The 17,922-nt window shown below is 31.5% G+C and overlaps 1 protein-coding gene across 1 annotated transcript; it reads right to left on the bottom strand.

The window, feature by feature from the left end:
- Window positions 1-221: 221 nt before the first annotated feature.
- Window positions 222-16,960, bottom strand: LOC109050781 (interleukin-17 receptor D). The gene is given in 12 exon segments (XM_042734632.1): window positions 222-1,097; window positions 2,994-3,671; window positions 3,674-3,932; window positions 5,887-6,071; window positions 7,438-7,548; window positions 7,632-7,686; window positions 8,195-8,260; window positions 10,511-10,662; window positions 10,801-10,845; window positions 11,903-12,023; window positions 12,118-12,237; window positions 16,690-16,960. Coding segments are annotated over 12 exon segments (1,926 nt in total). The 5' UTR covers window positions 16,705-16,960; the 3' UTR covers window positions 222-978.
- Between the last annotated feature and the right edge of the window lie 962 nt (window positions 16,961-17,922).

Below are 17,922 nucleotides of genomic sequence, written 5' to 3'. Positions count from 1 at the left end.
CACCTCTTCATTATTTTTTACATTTTCATATGCATACTTTTAGTTTAAAATAACCAATTGTGTTATATTTTATAATATAAATCACTTAAAATTTCACTCTAAAGTTTTTAGTCACGTCTTATTTTTATATGCATATTTTTAGCATTGAAAAATTTTAACAGATTTTAAGCATGTGTATTTTTTGCACTTCAAATATAGAAAACCTCACAAATAACTCACAATGCATATACATCTTAGTTTTATTAAGTCGTATCCCCTACATTAGAGTACTATAAAACAGTACAAAGTTTATATAATGTAGAAATCACTTCTAATATTCTAAAAAAAACTGTACAAAACCTGGATAAACAAGTACACAGATAAACTCAAAGTTAACAGAATGGCACATCTCAAGTTGTTCAGCTTGTACTTCCCTTTGTCAGAAACAAACATTAGACCTACACTAATCTGTTTATGCTGCTGTCAAACAAATAAAGGCCTAAAATCATTTAAAAGCTTCTAAAATCGAGCAGTGCCTCCAAACCGCTTCAGTGAAACAAAACCCAGGCCAATGTGAAAAACACAAAGTGCTAATCTACACACGTCTGTTGCTTTAAATGTTATCCCACAACTGAAGCACGTTAATGCAATAAATAAAAGTGAAATTACAAGTTAAAACGACTGACATTCAGCACAACACGCTCATGTCCACAGCTTCATGGCACTTTTAAGGCAAGAAGGTCTGAATGACGTGGAGTTTGTAGTAACACACACAGCTGTAACACCACAGACTCGGCTGCATACTGAGTACACAAACACTTTGGTTAAAAAGCGCCTCGACAAAACCCAAGCCTGCAGACAGCTCAATGTTCAATCCCTTAAGATCCGATCCGTCAAAGATTTTCCCTGATGAGGGATACTGAAGACTCGCGGGCAGCTTGTCCAAGTCAGTGGTGAGTTCAGGAATTAAAGTGGCGATGCAAGTACAGCTGAAGGCCACTAGATGGAGGCAGCGGCTATGAGTCCTTCACTCTGATGGATGTGGTGATGAAGGTCAGCTTTGCATATTGTGGAAGCTGCGCAGTGCAGAGAGCTGACAGCAGGGGGCTCCTCGTCACCTACACACACAAAAACACACGCATGCTCAATATATCTGCCATAAACCTATGTTCTGAAATAATTAATAATATAGTAATTAGTCATTAAATTTAATAGTAATTTAAGTGATAAAAATTCAACTTTAAATCAAAATCAATCAAGAAATGTATTACTACTGCAATCATAAAAATGTACTGTAAAAGTATTTCTAATAATTATTATTATTATTATTTATCACTACTTCTAGTATTCTTATTATCAATTTATCAATAATTTTATTTTAGTATTTAAGTTATAAAACTAATTTAACAAAAATAAAATAAAAAATTATTATTTATTAATATTAATAAAAATAGTAATTAATCATTTAAAATTTATAGTTAAACAATTATTCAGTAAAGAAAAATTCCTATTGCAATCATATTATAGTACTTGAAAATAAAAAATAGTATTTATTAATATTATTAATAATAATAGTAATCATTTAAACTTTATAGTGATTTAAATGTTAAAAATTAAACTAATCAAAATTATTACCACTGCAATTATAACACTATACTGTAATGTATTATATTATTACTATTATTATTAACAACAATGACAATAATAATTATCAATTTCAAAATGAATTACTATTGCAAGCATACCACTGAACTGAAAAATAAAAAGAAAGTATTAAATACTATTATTGCTATTATTATTAACAAAACTTTATTAATTAAATTATAAATATGAAACTAATCAATAAACATTAACAATTAGTATCGTTGTTATGAATCAAAATAATATTTCTATTTTATCGTTAGAAAATTAAACTAATCTAAATTACTATAGAAAGTATACCATTGTACTGTAAAACAAACAATTATTTAATAATCTTAAAATGTTTTAAATATTCACTGTTTTATTTCGCAGAGCAACAGGAAAACTACAATACTAATATATACTAATATTCCTTATTGTAATGTTATTGTACTTTGCTGTAAATCTTTTCCATTTTTTAAAATAGATTTATAAATAATTTACAAATATGTATGGTTGACACGTGTTGTGTTTTCAGTTGCACAAGTGCGTATGAAAGCGTATGTAAATACAGAAAAATCACAAGGTAATACTTTAGAACAGGGAACACTTATTCACTATTAGCTACGACTTTTCCCTCAATAAATTCCTAATTTGCTGCTTATTAACAGTTAGTAAGGTAGTTGTTAAATTTAGGGATTGTAAAAATATAGGTAGAATAAAGCATTGATATGTGCTTAATTAATACTGATAGATGGCTAATATTCTAGTAATATGCATGCTAGTTAAGAGACCCTAAAATACCAATCACAACCCTGTGTAAAGCTCCATGACCTACTTACACCTCAGTATATATTTATACTGCATATATTTTGAAAAAATTGCATATATTATTTTTTAAAGGGAATTATTTCCCTACAATGAAATGATATATTTATATACCCTGAATATGTGACCCTGGACCACAAAACCAGTCCATTTTTCAAAATTGAGATTTATACATCATCTGAAAGCTGAATAAATAATCTTTCCATTGATGTATAGTTTTTAGAATCAGACAATATTTGGTTGAGATACAACTATTTGAAAATCTGGAATCTGATGGTGCAAAAAAATCTAAATATTGAGAAAATCACTTTTAAAGTTGTCCAAATTAAGTTCATAGCAATGCATATTACTAATCAAAAATTAAGTTTTGATGTATTTACGGTAGAAAATTCACAAAATATCTTCATGGAACATGATCTTTACTTAATATCCTAATGATTTTTTTGGCATAAAAGAAAAATATATAATTTTGACCCATACAATGTATTTTTGGTTATTGCTACAAATATACCCCAGAGACTTCTGACTGGTTTTGTGCTCCAGGGTCACATATGTTAAATGCCTACCCAGTCCCGAGGAGGAGGACACGCTGTCGGCCAGAGACGAGCTGTCGTGGTCCGGTGAGAGTCCGTCCATCAGCGGGATGGAGAGCTCTGAGGACGGGACGGACGAGTCGTAGATCCCCGAGTCTCTGGGCATCTCCACCGGACTGGCCGATCCGTCGGGCCGAGACGACCCCGCGTCCTGATGAGACGAACCCTCCCCGAGATCCTCCTGCGACAGACTCAGAGACAGTCCCAGCCTCGGCGTCTGCGGCAGCATCAGGACGTTGCTCCTCACGGCACCGTCGCTCTCCGAGGGGTGTTTGAGCTTCACCTCGTTCAGGACGAGCCCCGAGTCCAGCTTCTCTGGAGGAGGGAGGCGTTTATTCGGGAGCGGAGGCGGCACGAGCTGCTTCTCGAACCAGTCGGGCTCCTGCTCGATGTGCTGGTGCATGTTACAGATGGCCACGTACAGCGAGCGGCCAGATTTGCTGCGGAAGTAGTTGCGTTTGCTGACGTTGGGCGGCTGCGGCTCGCGGTCGGTCAGGCTGAGCTGGCGAGAGTGGAGCCGGGCGAAGAGCAGGGGAAGCTGGTCCATTAGTTTGTATTTAGGCGCCAGGCTGAGAGAAGTCGGCACGTCGCTCTCGTGAGAGTAGTCGAAGTACACCGACATGAAGCGCGAGAGGTCCGAGGACTTTTTGATGCACCTCTTTGATTTTTTTCTGCGATCATCGCCGTGGCGACGATGAACAGGTCCCTGTTTCCGGCGGAGTCGGATGCGGTCGGTTCTCGGTTGTTCTCCTTCGACGTGGCTTTGCCTTTACGGTGTCTTTTCTCCACGAAATACTTCAGGCCTTTGGAGCAGACGGTGATGATGAAGTGGGCCTCGTCGATACGCCGGCTCAGCCACGACATCTGACCCTGCTTACAGATCTCCAGGTGCTCCCAGAGATCCAGCGCCACCTGAGCAACACACACACACAAACACTTCAAGAAAAACAGTCAGGTGGCTAAGACTTTTATACAGTGGCTCCAGGTGAAGTGTCTTAATAAAGAGCGCAGTGATTCAACAACTTCTGCTTCAGTTAGTTTTATTTCACATTCACTGTGTTAAAGCATCAAAGTTTCCCACAAATACTCAAGAAGAGCCATGTTATCGGATGGAGAAAGAAAAAACTACAGAAACCTGTTTTTTTTTACATTTAATAAGACTAAATAATAACAAATTATAATTATTATTCAAAATGTTTGTAAAAATATAATAATATAAATACTTGTAATAAAATAATAACTTTAAATGATGATAATAATGATTATAATATTTTTAGTTTACAATAAACAACAGTAAAAATACAGTTTTTATTGATAATAAAATATATTCATATATTTTAATTATTATTAAATTCTAAAAATTAAACAATCAATTAAGAAATATAAAAAGAGTATTTAATAATAATATTCAAAATACTGTATTTCATCATTATTTAAAATATAGGAAATAAACAACAGTAAAAATACAGTTTTATTAATAAAATAAATATATTTTTATTATTATTCATATATTTTAATTATAATTAAATGATAATATTAAACAATGAAGAAATATATAACTATTGTACTGTATAAAAAGGAAAAAGTAATAATTTAATAATAAAATTCACAATACTGTACTTCATCATTATTTTAAATATAGGAAATTAACTAATTATATATTTAATATATACACATATACACACACACACACACACACACACACATATATATATATATATATATATATATAAATATATAATATATATATATAAAATAATAATTATTATTATTTAATAATTATTATAATAATTATAATTATAATAATAATTATTAATTAATAATTTAAACCTCTGAGGGACCTTAAAGCTTGTTAGTTTATTAACAATAGTTCATTGAATTTGTTCAAGTTAGTTCACAGTGCATTAACTAATGTTTAAAGAACCAACTTTTAATTTTAAAAAGCACTGATAAATGTTGAAATTAACAATAATTGAGATTAATGAAGACTGTAGAAGTATTTATTATTGTTAGTTCATGCTAACTAATGTAGTTAACTAATGTTAACAAATGAAACCTTGCAGTAAAGTGTTTTCTTTGGAATAACAGTCACTGATGATTCATGACCAGGATCATGACCAGGAACAAGTCATAGGAAAGTCAATAATTTAATTTCTTATTTCATGTTGACATCTGGATTACTATCTGTGCTGTGGAATAATTTGAGTGAGCTTTCTTCTGCCACTAGAGGGCGTCACCAGCAAACATTTCAAACCAGTCAAAGTTTTTTGAGAAGTCTCTTCTGCTCACCAAGGCTGCATTTATTTAATCAAAAATAGAGTAAAAACAGTAAAATTGTAAAATATTATTACAATTTAAAATAACTGCTTTTTATTTGAATATATTGTAAAATGTAATTTATTCCTGTAATGCAAAGCTGAATTTCCAGCATCATTACTTCAGTCAGAAATCACTCTGATTTGCTGCTCTAGAAACACTACCAATTAAAAACAAATAAAAAAATCAGAATTTCCACATAATATCTTTTTTTAAAATGTAAAAAAACTTACTGTCAATTATTATCAAATGCATACAAATTAAAAAAAAACAGCATTTATTTAAAACGGAAATCTTTGACAACATTATGGCAACCACTGGTGGTGGTTGAGGAGAGACCCCTCGAGATTGTAAAGCGCTTTGGGTGTACAAAAATACACAATAAAGCGCTATATAAATGCATCATTCATTCATTCATTATAATTGTCTTTACTGTCAATTTTGATCAATTTAATGCCTCCGGGCTGAGCAAAAATATCACTTTCTTTAAAATAAAAATCTTTGAATAGTAGCACATTTCATTGTGAAGCACAGAAAGGTAAAGCCTGACCTCACAGCCGCAGAAGTCCTGCAGGAAGAAGGCGAAGCTCTGGATGACGGCGAGGTGTTTGGGACAGTCTCTGCTGGAGTAACAGATGAAGATCTTGGGTCTGGGCCAGGGTCTGTCTGCGCTCAGCGCCGTGGTCTGAGATGAAGACTCCGGGCTCTCCTCGTCCAGGTGGGAGTAGATGTTCTCTGCAGAGGAATTCAGATCAGAGACCAGGATCAAATGAGATTTGTAGCGTGTGGGAAAAAAGCACAGTTATTGTTTCCATATAAAGATACCTCCATATAAATCAAAGAAATAAAAGAAAATAAAGCCTAATTTGTCCATGTTAGAGAAACAGATGTTTTTGTCTTAAATCACCCCCCGATCCACCTTCACAAAAATGTACCATATTTTGAGCTTAAAATACTGGAGTTACAGACTTGAACTCTTAACGTATCTAGAGCAGGGTTATTATAGTTAACTAAATATAAAGACATCTAAAAAAAAATGTTAACTGAAATAAAACATTATTATTTCAGCTAGTTAGCTAAAACTAAAGCTTAAAAAAAAAAAAAAACACTTTCATTACTTGAAATAAAATAAATATGAACTAAAATAAAATATTCCAAAAAAATGTATTTTATTTTAGCTTGTCGAATAATACTAAAACCATTTAAAAAGTATTTTTGTTTCTTGAAATGAAATAAACCATAACTTGGTTAACTATAAAACAAGCTATAACTATAAACACATTTTATTTTAGCTAGATAACTAAAACCAAAAAAAAAAAAAAAAAAACGGAAAAGAAAAAAAAGGAAAAAATTTTTTTTTTTTACTTGAAATAAAATAAACTTTAGCTGAAAAAAAAAATAAGAATAATAAGAAAATAAAATATTTAAAAAATCATTAATGTATTGTATTTCAGCTAATGGACTAAAAAAACATTTTTGTTATTTAAAATAAACATTAACTGAAATAAAGTATAAAAAACAAACTTATTTCAGCTAGTTGCAACATTTCTCATTTTAATTTAGTTTAACTTAATGTACTAAAATAAAATAAAAAATTTAAATGAAAAAAAAGAATAAAAATTTGAAAAAACAAAAACTGATAAAATAACAAATGACAAATAAATTACTAAAACTTTAACTAAAAATAAAATAAAATTAATTTCAAAATATTAATAAAAAATTATAACAGTATCTCAATGATACTAAAATTACACTGTTCTAGAGACCAGAATAGACTTTTTGTGTCATAAGCAACCAGAACATCCTTAACTAACTAGCAATGCCCTAACAACCACCAAAAACACGTTAGCAACCACATAGGAACGCCAAGGCAACCCTAAACTGAACATCTATGCCAGCTAATCTGAGGAATTGTGCTTCTGTGGGATGCACTGCACACTAACAGGCTTACAGGAGTTTCTTTTGTGTGGCTCAAGCAAAGCTGCAGCAGAATAGCGTGAGCGCAAACGCTTAGATTGCATCACGCATTAATCCTGGTCAGTGCCGTCAGATTACACCGATCGGCTTACAGATACCACACAAACTAATGACGGACACGCACCTTGCTGCTTCTTGCGACACATGACGGTGAAGAGAGTGGCGAAGGCCGACATGATGACCAGCGGCACGGTGATGGCCATGGCGCGGATCGGTCCGGCCCACGGAGAATGCACTGCAACAAACACAAACAACATCTGATCAGTGCAAATACAGATGCTGAACATGCACAAAGTACACTAATTTCACTGTTTTTACCTTGGCTCACGTGGTACTGTGTCTGTTTTCTGGTCGTGTTGTTGTCATCACGAAGCTGCGGGAAAAAGAAAGTGAATTTGTTCTGCTTTCTTCAGTAAACTATCAAACTCATTTGTGACCCAGGACCACAAAACCAGCCATAAGGGTCAATTTTTGGAAATTGAGATTTATACACCATCTGAAAGCTGAATAAATAAGCTTTCCAATGATGTATGGTTTGTTAGGAGAGGATGATATTTGGCTGCAACGATTAGAAAATCTGGAATCTGAGGGTGCAAAAAAATCTAAATATTGAGAAAATCACCTTTAAAGTTGTCCAAATGAAGCTCTTAGCAATGCATTTTACTAAACAAAAATGAAGTTTGGATATATTTACGGTAGGAAATTTACTAAATATCTTCATGGAACATGATATTTACTTAATGCCCTAATGATTTTTGGCATAAAAGAAAAATAATTTTGACCCACACAATGTATTTTTGGCTATTGCTACAAATATACCCCAGAGACTTAAGATTGTTTTTTGTGCTCCAGGGTCACATATATATGAATAACGCTCAAACCTCTATTGCATAAGTTCCTGGAGTGACGTCTTGTAAAACACATGTAGTTTTGGGTCCATTTTGCTCCTGCAAGAGAAGCACAGACACATTATTTACAAAAGTGTAATGCATTTTATGTACAATGACAATATAATGGATTAAATCACAATATTTGGATCATTCCATAAATCAAGAGCTTTTTGTGGCCTTCATTAATAAATAACTAGACAAGGATCCAAACTTGTAGTTTTCGTTTACAGATGCTACATTAAACAGGGTTTGTAATGCACTCAGAACCCAGTGGTGGGGAACTGAAATGCTAACACTGATCTCACAGAGACACATACAGCGTCTGAACTCTGGAATCCCCCGGTGGTTGCGTCGCTCACCTCAAATTTCACTTTTCTATTATCGCTACAAACAATGCTGTCCGGCCCGGCTAAGATATGACCGCTTCTGAAAGAGTCAGGACAATGCTTTTACACCCTTTAATAGGAAGAAGATGTGAATAATATGCTTCTAAAGAACCAGGTCGTGTTTCAAAATGACACCGATATGAAACACCTCATATGCTGGTGTTGAAATAATAAAAACTCTAAATGAAATCAATCCCAACACTGTGATTCCAAGACAGTTTCAGCCAAAGATGTACAGGGATACCTCAAAAAAAGAAAAAACACCATAAAAGTGCACATTTACACATGGAGTGTAATTTATCTTTCTGTAGTTAATTAACCTGTGTCTGTTGTTTATTGCACTGTGTTAATATTTAATGTTTACTTGCTTGTAGCACGCAGGGTTTGAGAAAAGTGTATCACAAACAAAATGCAAAATAATAATGATTATAATTATTTTTAATTTATAGAAAAAAAAATAAAAACTACTACTACTACTACTACTACTAATAATAATACCAATATTAATAATAATAATTTAAAAATAATAATAATCATTATAATTATAATTAATATTCACAAAATCTATAACTAATATTATCAAACATATATAAATATAAATAATAATTATAATAACTAATATGTAATAATAATTATATAATAATATAATAAATGTAATTTATATATATATATATATATATATATATATATATATATATATATATATATATATGATATATATATATATATATATATATATATAATATATTACAAATAATATTTATTTATATATCATAATATATTAATAATAATAACAATTATACAATTACAAAAATATAATTTTATAATTTTAATATTTTTTTATAATTTTAAATAATAATCATTAATAGATATATAATATATATTTGTTTGTTTTATAATAATATTATTGCCATTATTATTATTATTAAATAATAATTATTAAGTACTACTATTACTAATAATAATTATGAAAAATGAATGAATAACTAATAATTATAATATAGAATAAATCATCATTTTTAATATTATTTTTATTTTTATAATCATACATTTTATTTGTAATGTGCTTTTCAACAACTATTGCCAGTAGAACTGTCATTTTCTTAATAATAATAATAATTATTATTATTATTATTATTATTATTATTACTACTACTACTACTACTATTAAATAATTATCATGATCAAATAATAATAATAATAATGTAATTTATTAGTAATAATGATATCATCACTCGTTTTAATTTCTGTCACATGTCTTCCATTTCTTTATGTTATCATTAATTTATATATTTATTTATTTATTTAGCCTAACAGCATCTGTTCTCTGTATGAAAAGAAGCAGCATGAACATACTTCTCCTTTTGCGTTTCACAGAAGAAAGCAAGCCAAATGTGTTTGAATGACACAAGAGTGAGTAAATGATAACAGAACATAAATTTCTGGCTAAACTATCCCTTCAAGAGAGCTAGTCCTGAACCAAAAATACATGTGTCCTCAGCCAAAAGAAAGACAGATAGCCGTCTTCTAACTCCCTGCAGAGTTTCTAAGTGACAAAGTGCTGCTGTAAAAGCTCTCTGCTCTTTACATTTCCATCTCCAACACAACCAAAGCGTGGAAAGCAGCAGAACACGTCCGTTTCCCAGAGCTGCGATTCAGCGGACAAGACTATATATTATTCCAGCTGTCTGGGAAGAGCATTACACGCTGCTGGAAGCATTAACCCTGAACATCTCACTGTGTGTGCAATGCTTCAGAGCTAACAGAACATGCAAACAATTACAGTTCCCCGATGACGCAAACATGCAAAACATTAGGAAACACTCCTTCTCGAAATGACATTTGGGGTGAATTATGAATGGAAATGTTTATGAAATTGCGCCAGGATTTTTCCAATGCAATTACTAGATAAACTGCTCACAGGTTTGCAGCGTTTGAGTCTGAAGGGCCCCTCCTGTCTGAGCTTGTAGTACAGGTAGTAGATGGTGAAGCCAAACGTGGAAGGGGCGTGGTCAAACACAACATGCAAATTAGATCCGAGCTGAGAAACACTCAGTGTCTTGGGCTTCCAGACTGTCAGGGAAGAAAGAGAAAGAAGTGCAAGGTTGAGTTCAGCTTCATTTGAGATCCTGTTTAGGCCGTTTCACAGCTTGGCTAACAAAAACAGATTAATTGGATGTGACATCTTTTTTCTCTCTCTAAAGAACTCACATGGTTTGCAGACGAGGTTATCTGAGCCAAGAAGCACTTCACAACCTGTGAGAACGGAAGGAACAAGGCAGAAAAATTACTTTTTTTTTTTTTTTTTGCAAACTTTTTCCATAGAAGTCAAGTAACTTTGAACATCCAGTTATATGACACTGTAACTGATTGTAAAAAAAATATATATATATTGTTTGCTTTATATAAATTGTAATTATAATATATATATATCTATATATATATATATATATATATATATATATATATATAAGATATATTAATAAAAACAAAAAATAAAATATTATAAATAATAATAAATTATAAATATTAAACTTAAATGATAAAATAAAATAAAGAAAGAAATTATGACAATTATTACATCTATAAAAAAATTATAAACACCTAACTATATATTTATGTACCAAATTATTTGTAAATATTATAAATAATAATAATAAAAATAAATTATAAATATTCTAAATAAATTACAAACTAAAAAAAATTTAGTATAATTATTTTATAATTATACTTATAATCACATTGTTAACATTTAATATAAGTTTGTCATTTTGTATACCAGAATATTTTTAATTATTTGAATTATAATTATAAATATGTTTAAGAAACACATTAATATAAATAAGTAAATACATACACAAAACAAAACACAAAACAAAACACAAAACAAAACAAAAAATAAAATAAAATAAAATAAAATAAAATAAAATAAAATAAAATAAAATAAAATAAAATAAAATAAAATAAAATAAAATTCCAAAAGCCTAACAGAATAAAGCCAGATACACATTTTTGTAGAACATGTTTACTTCTGTGCAGGAAACATGGCATAAAGAAGTAATTTTTCATGTAATTTTAAACTTTACATATCCATTAAAGTTAGAATATGAAACTATAACTAACAGTAAAAATTAAGTAATTTGTTATTTTGTGTACCGGAGTATTTTTTTTAATTATGTAATTGAAATTATAAATTGTTTTTTAAATCACATTAATATGTATAAATATTAAATAATAATAATAATAATATTTTTTGTTTCTAAAAGTAGGATAGAATAAGGCCATAAACATGTTTTTATAGCTTAATACTCACTGTTAGTGCGCAGAAAAGACGGCGGAAAGAAGCTGTCGTTCAGGAACGTGGGAAACGGTACGATTCTGACCATGTAGTCGGTCTCAAAGGCGAGACCAGCGAAGGGCTGTGAGCTCATCCGCTGTTGGGAAAAATGCAAAATGGTGCCAAACAGATGAATATGAAATTCTTTTTCCACCAAATTACAAGTCTAATATAAACCATATTATACTTACAATGGTTTTGTAAGAGAAGTTAAGCTGCCGCGGATCCTTTAGGATCAAGTGCTGGCACTGCTTTCCCTCGGGATTCTTGTCCTCCAGATACACTCTGAATCCTTTCACATGTTCAATACCTAACAGATCAAACAGGTTAGATGAATTAAAGGGGATTAGATGATAAAAAAAAAGCACAGAAATAAATCCAGATGACTGCAGCGCACCTGTGCAACTGAATGGCTTTGAAAATGCACAAATTATTAAGCAATTCATATTTGCATTGTACCAAAAGCATTTATAAAATAGATCACATCCTAAGCATTAAAAGGGACATATTTTTGCATGTAAATGTAGCCTTTTATGGCCATTTTCACCCTTTCTGATCTGAATAAACTGGCTGTTTTTGCTACTGTACCTTTAAGATTCTCAGTTGACTGGTCTAATTGGACAAAGCGATGGATATGTAAATGTGGTTGGTCATATGTTAATGAGCTCATGGTTATGAACATACTTCTTGCATCTTAGTTTTAAAACATTTTTAGATATAGCTGAATACTCCAGCTTTACGGCACAAGTCTGAGTCTGCGATTTCAGATGAACTCTAACAGATGTGTGGGATGTGCACACAACTTCCTGTAAACCTGCTTAAGTCCCGCCATAAACTTCCAGGGCTGGAAATGGCATGGAAGTTTCAAAGCATGCACTATTGTTTAATCTTCCTTTCTTTCCCTCTGTTTCTTTTTTTATTAGCACCCCTGAAGACACAGCGTGCCAGCGGAGCGTTCCCGTGCCCTTCAAAGTGTGCCAGCCTGCCTTCCTTTTAATTAGATTTCTGTCTTATCAGTTGCAGAGGGAAGAGGGGAGAAGAAAAGGCTCCCGCACACATTCCGTGTGGTTCCGATTACCGCAGCGGGGAGCGGCCTGATGGGACGAGTGTAACTCCACACCTCCGCCAGCATCAAGAGAGAGCCCCCCCATCACACAACCTTCAAAAACACCACTGAAGGTGGAAAAAAAGCTGCGGAACTGGTTGTACGCTCTTGTTTTCCTCGCTTTTTATCGGCTCTTGTAGAGGGTTGCTTTACTTTAAAGAGATTAATATCTATTAACTATTAAACTAATAATGAAAAATAGTTTCAGCATTTATTAATCAAGGTTAATGTAATTTCTAGTGATGCAGCACTATGCTGTTTTCAGTTGATGCATGAACAAAACTTCACTAAACATTCATTATTTGATGCACGTTTGAATAAATATATTATGAAAACAAGTTTCTATTATATACAAAGTACAAATATTTATATTTCAACAACAAATTGTGGTAGATACATAATTATATCATTAAAAAAATGTATATAAACACTTCATAATTGTTTTTTTAATAATGTTTTAACTTATTTTAAAAATGTAATTTAAAAATATTTTTTTTTATATTTTATTTGAGTGTTGATTATTAATAAATTTTTGGCTTTCAGTTTTTTTTTTTTTAGTTTTATCGGCTAAATTAAAATTTTGGTTTTAGTCTATCATAAAAAAAATATTTCAGTGCATCACAATTAATATATCAATACATTATTAAACATTTCATGAACAAACATATATTAACAAAGAATAATATTTGAGATCAGGGATTCTCAAACTTTTTTTGTCACCTAAATCCATTTGACCTTTGTGATTTTTTTTTTATTTGTTTTTTATTTTATTAACATTTTAAAATTAATTTTCTTTTAATTTTCATCTCATTTTTTTGTCAGTTTGACCCCCTGCAGTTCCCTCACGAACCCCAGTTTAGTTCATTAAATAATGCATTACCAAATGATGAATAATTTCACCCAAAAATTAAAACTCTGTCATCATTTACTCACCCTCGTGTCATCCTAAACCTGTATGGCTTAAAACATAAAAAGAGAAGTTCTGAAAAATGTTCACGCTTCACGCATACAATGAGAGTGAATGGTAACTAGTACTGCTGACCTCCAAAATAACTTAAAAACACCATAAATGCAACGAAAATGTTAATATTTTGTGTGCAATTTTCAAATCTTCTGCATAGAGTTAAAAGCAAGCTTTTTTGTGAAGAATAACGTCATACAAAAACTGAACATGCAGTAGTGCAAATGAGATTTGTGAAAGACTAAGTCAAATTTTGGCCTTTTTTGCCCTCTTTGGAGATTAAAACATGTTGCTAGTCACAATATGTTTTCAATGCATGGAAAAGAGCATCTTTAAGACCTTTCAAAATATCTTTGAGGATGAGTAAATGATGCATTTTAATTTTTTGGGTGGACTGTCTCTTTAAGCTCAGTGCATGAGGAAGAGGCCCCACACCCAAGGCTTTCTTCTTTGAGTTTCTTTAATATACACCTGAGCTGTGTCAAGTCCTGCCCCAGTCAAAAGGATTAACCTCGAGCGAACAACAGGCCACATTGTCCCTCTCGTCAGCCCAAAGCTCGCATTACCAAGTTCAATAGCGCCCTGGCAGACGGAAGCAACTTACACCCACCCACACACCCAAACAACACCAACAACACAAAAATCACAGCACAAAAATCACTACGCCTCTATGTGTGCGGATCTATTCCCGTCTCTTGGATGGATCCATGGGACTGTCAGGGCCAAAGAATAATACGTCCCGGGAGGAGGGATCCAGCGGCTTTGATCAGGAAGAGCAGGAACTCTCTTTGAACAGCCTTTCTTTGAGCTCCTGTTCCATTCTCTCCAGGCTGGAGATGGACTGAGATAAATCACCCTCATGTGCAACCACCCATGCAACACACATGCACTTTAAAATGCACTTTGTTATGGGTTTGTGCACGCTAATGGAAAGTACAGACACGCAGTCTGAAATCTCTGTTTTAGGACTGTTTGGGGACACAAACTTTTCCATCGACTGAACCACCAGCGGTTATTGATTTCAGTCAAGGGAGTAACTGACTTAAGGTAGCAACATAAATAACTGTATTTTTCAGTAAGTTCACTGTTAAGTCAGCATTGCCGATAATGTATTTTTTCTTGAAAAGATAATTTTGCAAACACAAATACAGAGAAGAATATATAAAAGTGTAAATTTCTCTGATGTGTTTTTATACTTTATATTTGTTTAATTTACTTATTTTATAATAAAATATATATACACTTACAATACACTATAAAATATATTTAAATAAATACACAAACTAAACAAAAAAAAAAAATACATAATTAATTTATTATAAAAAAAATTTAAAAAATATCCGCAATCATTACACTAAATGCAACTAAGTGCAAAAATAAAAAAAGAAATATATCTATATGCAAATATTATATATACTGTCAATCTTTATTATCAGTCAAATTTACACTAAATGTAACTACTAAATAACCAAAAAAGTAAAAAAAAATTAAATAAAATATAAAAATGCAAAACAACAAAAATCATATGATGCATATATTATATATATCTATATATTTTAATACAGTCAATTTAATCTTGATTTAATCGATCCAAAATAATAAAAGTTTTTGTTTACATACTGTGTGTATACTATGTATATTTATTAGTGTATATATAAATACCCAACACAGACATGTGATACCATATTAAAAAAAAATCATGTTGTTTATATATTAAATATTATTTTATATATAATAGAACATATATAAATTATGTAAATGTATAATCCATGTGAAATAATTTTCAGAAATATATATGTATGTGTGTGTATTTGTATATACACAATAAATTACACAGTACACACACATATGATGGTAAACAAAAACAACATTTATTTTGGATGCAATTAACTTACGATTAATCAATTTGACAGCATTAGTATACGCAGCGACTATTATATTATATATATATATATTATAGTTATATGCCATATATAGATATATATATATCTATATATATATATAATATATTATATTATAATATATAAATGCAAAACCAATCTTATGATAGATACGATATATATATATTTATATGCTAATAGATCATATATATAAACTGTAACAAAGACACTAAACTGCAAGAATAATTGCAAAATTAACAAAAATATATCTGCAATACTGATACCTAAAAAGTCATATTATCATATATATATATTATATATAATCTATAAATATATATTTATATATATATATATTAAAACAAATACACACACATATATAAATTTATACATATTCGCAGTGTTTATTTTAAGATAAATTCACACTAAATGCAACTAATAAATAAACATGCATAAGTAACTTGAAAAAAGCGTTTCCAATGTAAAACATCAAAATTAAAAAATTTTTAATTGCATTTTATGTGAATATGTTTAATAATAAAGTCTGATTTCACCCTAAACGTGTACCTCTTTGTGACTGTCATGTCTTCTTTTAGACATAAACGTGTACCTCTTTGTGACTGTCATGTCTTCTTTTAGACAAATGATCTAATCTATCTAAGTGTTGTTAACTACTTTTGCAAAAGGGTCGACCTGAAACAGCCTGTGCCTTATCTACTAACAGATAGTCCTGCCCCATTGGAGACACAAGTTAAACAGAAATTTAATAGGAAAGTATTTTCACAAACAAATCTCACCAACACAGCTGAGAAGAAACCTAGAGAGGGCTGGCCATCCAGTGGACCACCACAGCCGCCTGGCTGTCACAAGACAAATGAGTGTAGGTGATGTTGTTCACTTCATGGATGAAGTGCTTCCCCAGCGGATTCCAGTTCAGAGAGCAGTCTAATTGGGACAGAAAGAGCACGAACACAAAGAGAGAGAGAGTGAGAGAGTGAGTGAAACAGAAAGTCAGGCAGTGTTTCCCAGTGAGAACATCGGTGAGATTCTTTGGCAAGCAGCGAGAGAAAATATGCAGCCATGTGAGGAGACGCTCTTTCCCTCCCCCTTCCTTCCTTCCTTCCTTCTTTCTTTCACTTGTTTCTTTCTCCTCAGCGGCTGCAGATAAGCAGGTATAGGAAGAGGAGCAGCCGTTTGTGTCCCCCACACCCCGTCGCTCCTTTTTTTACGCAATCCCTATTGTGATGCTAACCAGAATCAGGCCCGTTCCCGTTCGTAGTCACGCACAATGGAGACTGAATGCCGAGGAGAAACCAGGATTAGCTACAGGATGAAAAACTTGACTTTTAAATGCTTAAGGGGCGGACAAGAGCACAGGAAGCTTGACTGAAACAACATTTGGCATTAACAAGAGAATAAATGCTACATTAAGCCAAGCAGAGAGAATCAATTAGGGTGAATCACACAAAGAACATTCCCAGGTCATATTTCATACCAAAAATCACATTATATAACATACAGATAAAAGAATACATTGCTTTAAGTAAGAGTGTGTCATTTCTATGCCACTATCATTCACCAAATGGAACAATAATGACTGTTTTCAAACAGGTTGCCTAAAAACCCTTTTAGTCTCCTATTGGTTGGTAAACAACCCCAAATGTTTTGACATCCAAAAATATGGCATACACTACATTTAAAGAAAATTAAGCTCAGATTTAGTTCTTATTTCTACTGTGACATTATTTTAGTGAAAATTATGCATCAATTTTCTTTTTTTGTTTAATTTTTGATTATTTAAAAATATTTTTAATAAAAATGCAAAACAAATTATGATATATTAAGTTGTAAAGTATTGATGCATTAATGTAGTGTGTGTACTGCCTCTTTTTAATTTATTATTTTGTTGTTTATTTAAATTTTTGTGATTTAAATTAATTTTATTTAAAATATATATATATATTTTACTGAATGAGAAATCATTTTAAATTGTAAATTTATTGATGCATCAATGTAGTGTGTGTACTGCCTTTTGTAGTTGATTACATTTTTT

This window comes from Cyprinus carpio, chromosome B11 (assembly GCF_018340385.1).
Source record: "Cyprinus carpio isolate SPL01 chromosome B11, ASM1834038v1, whole genome shotgun sequence".
NCBI lineage: Eukaryota > Metazoa > Chordata > Actinopteri > Cypriniformes > Cyprinidae > Cyprinus > Cyprinus carpio.
Note: the sequence above shows the minus strand (reverse complement) of the source record. Positions and strands in the feature narration are given on the sequence as shown.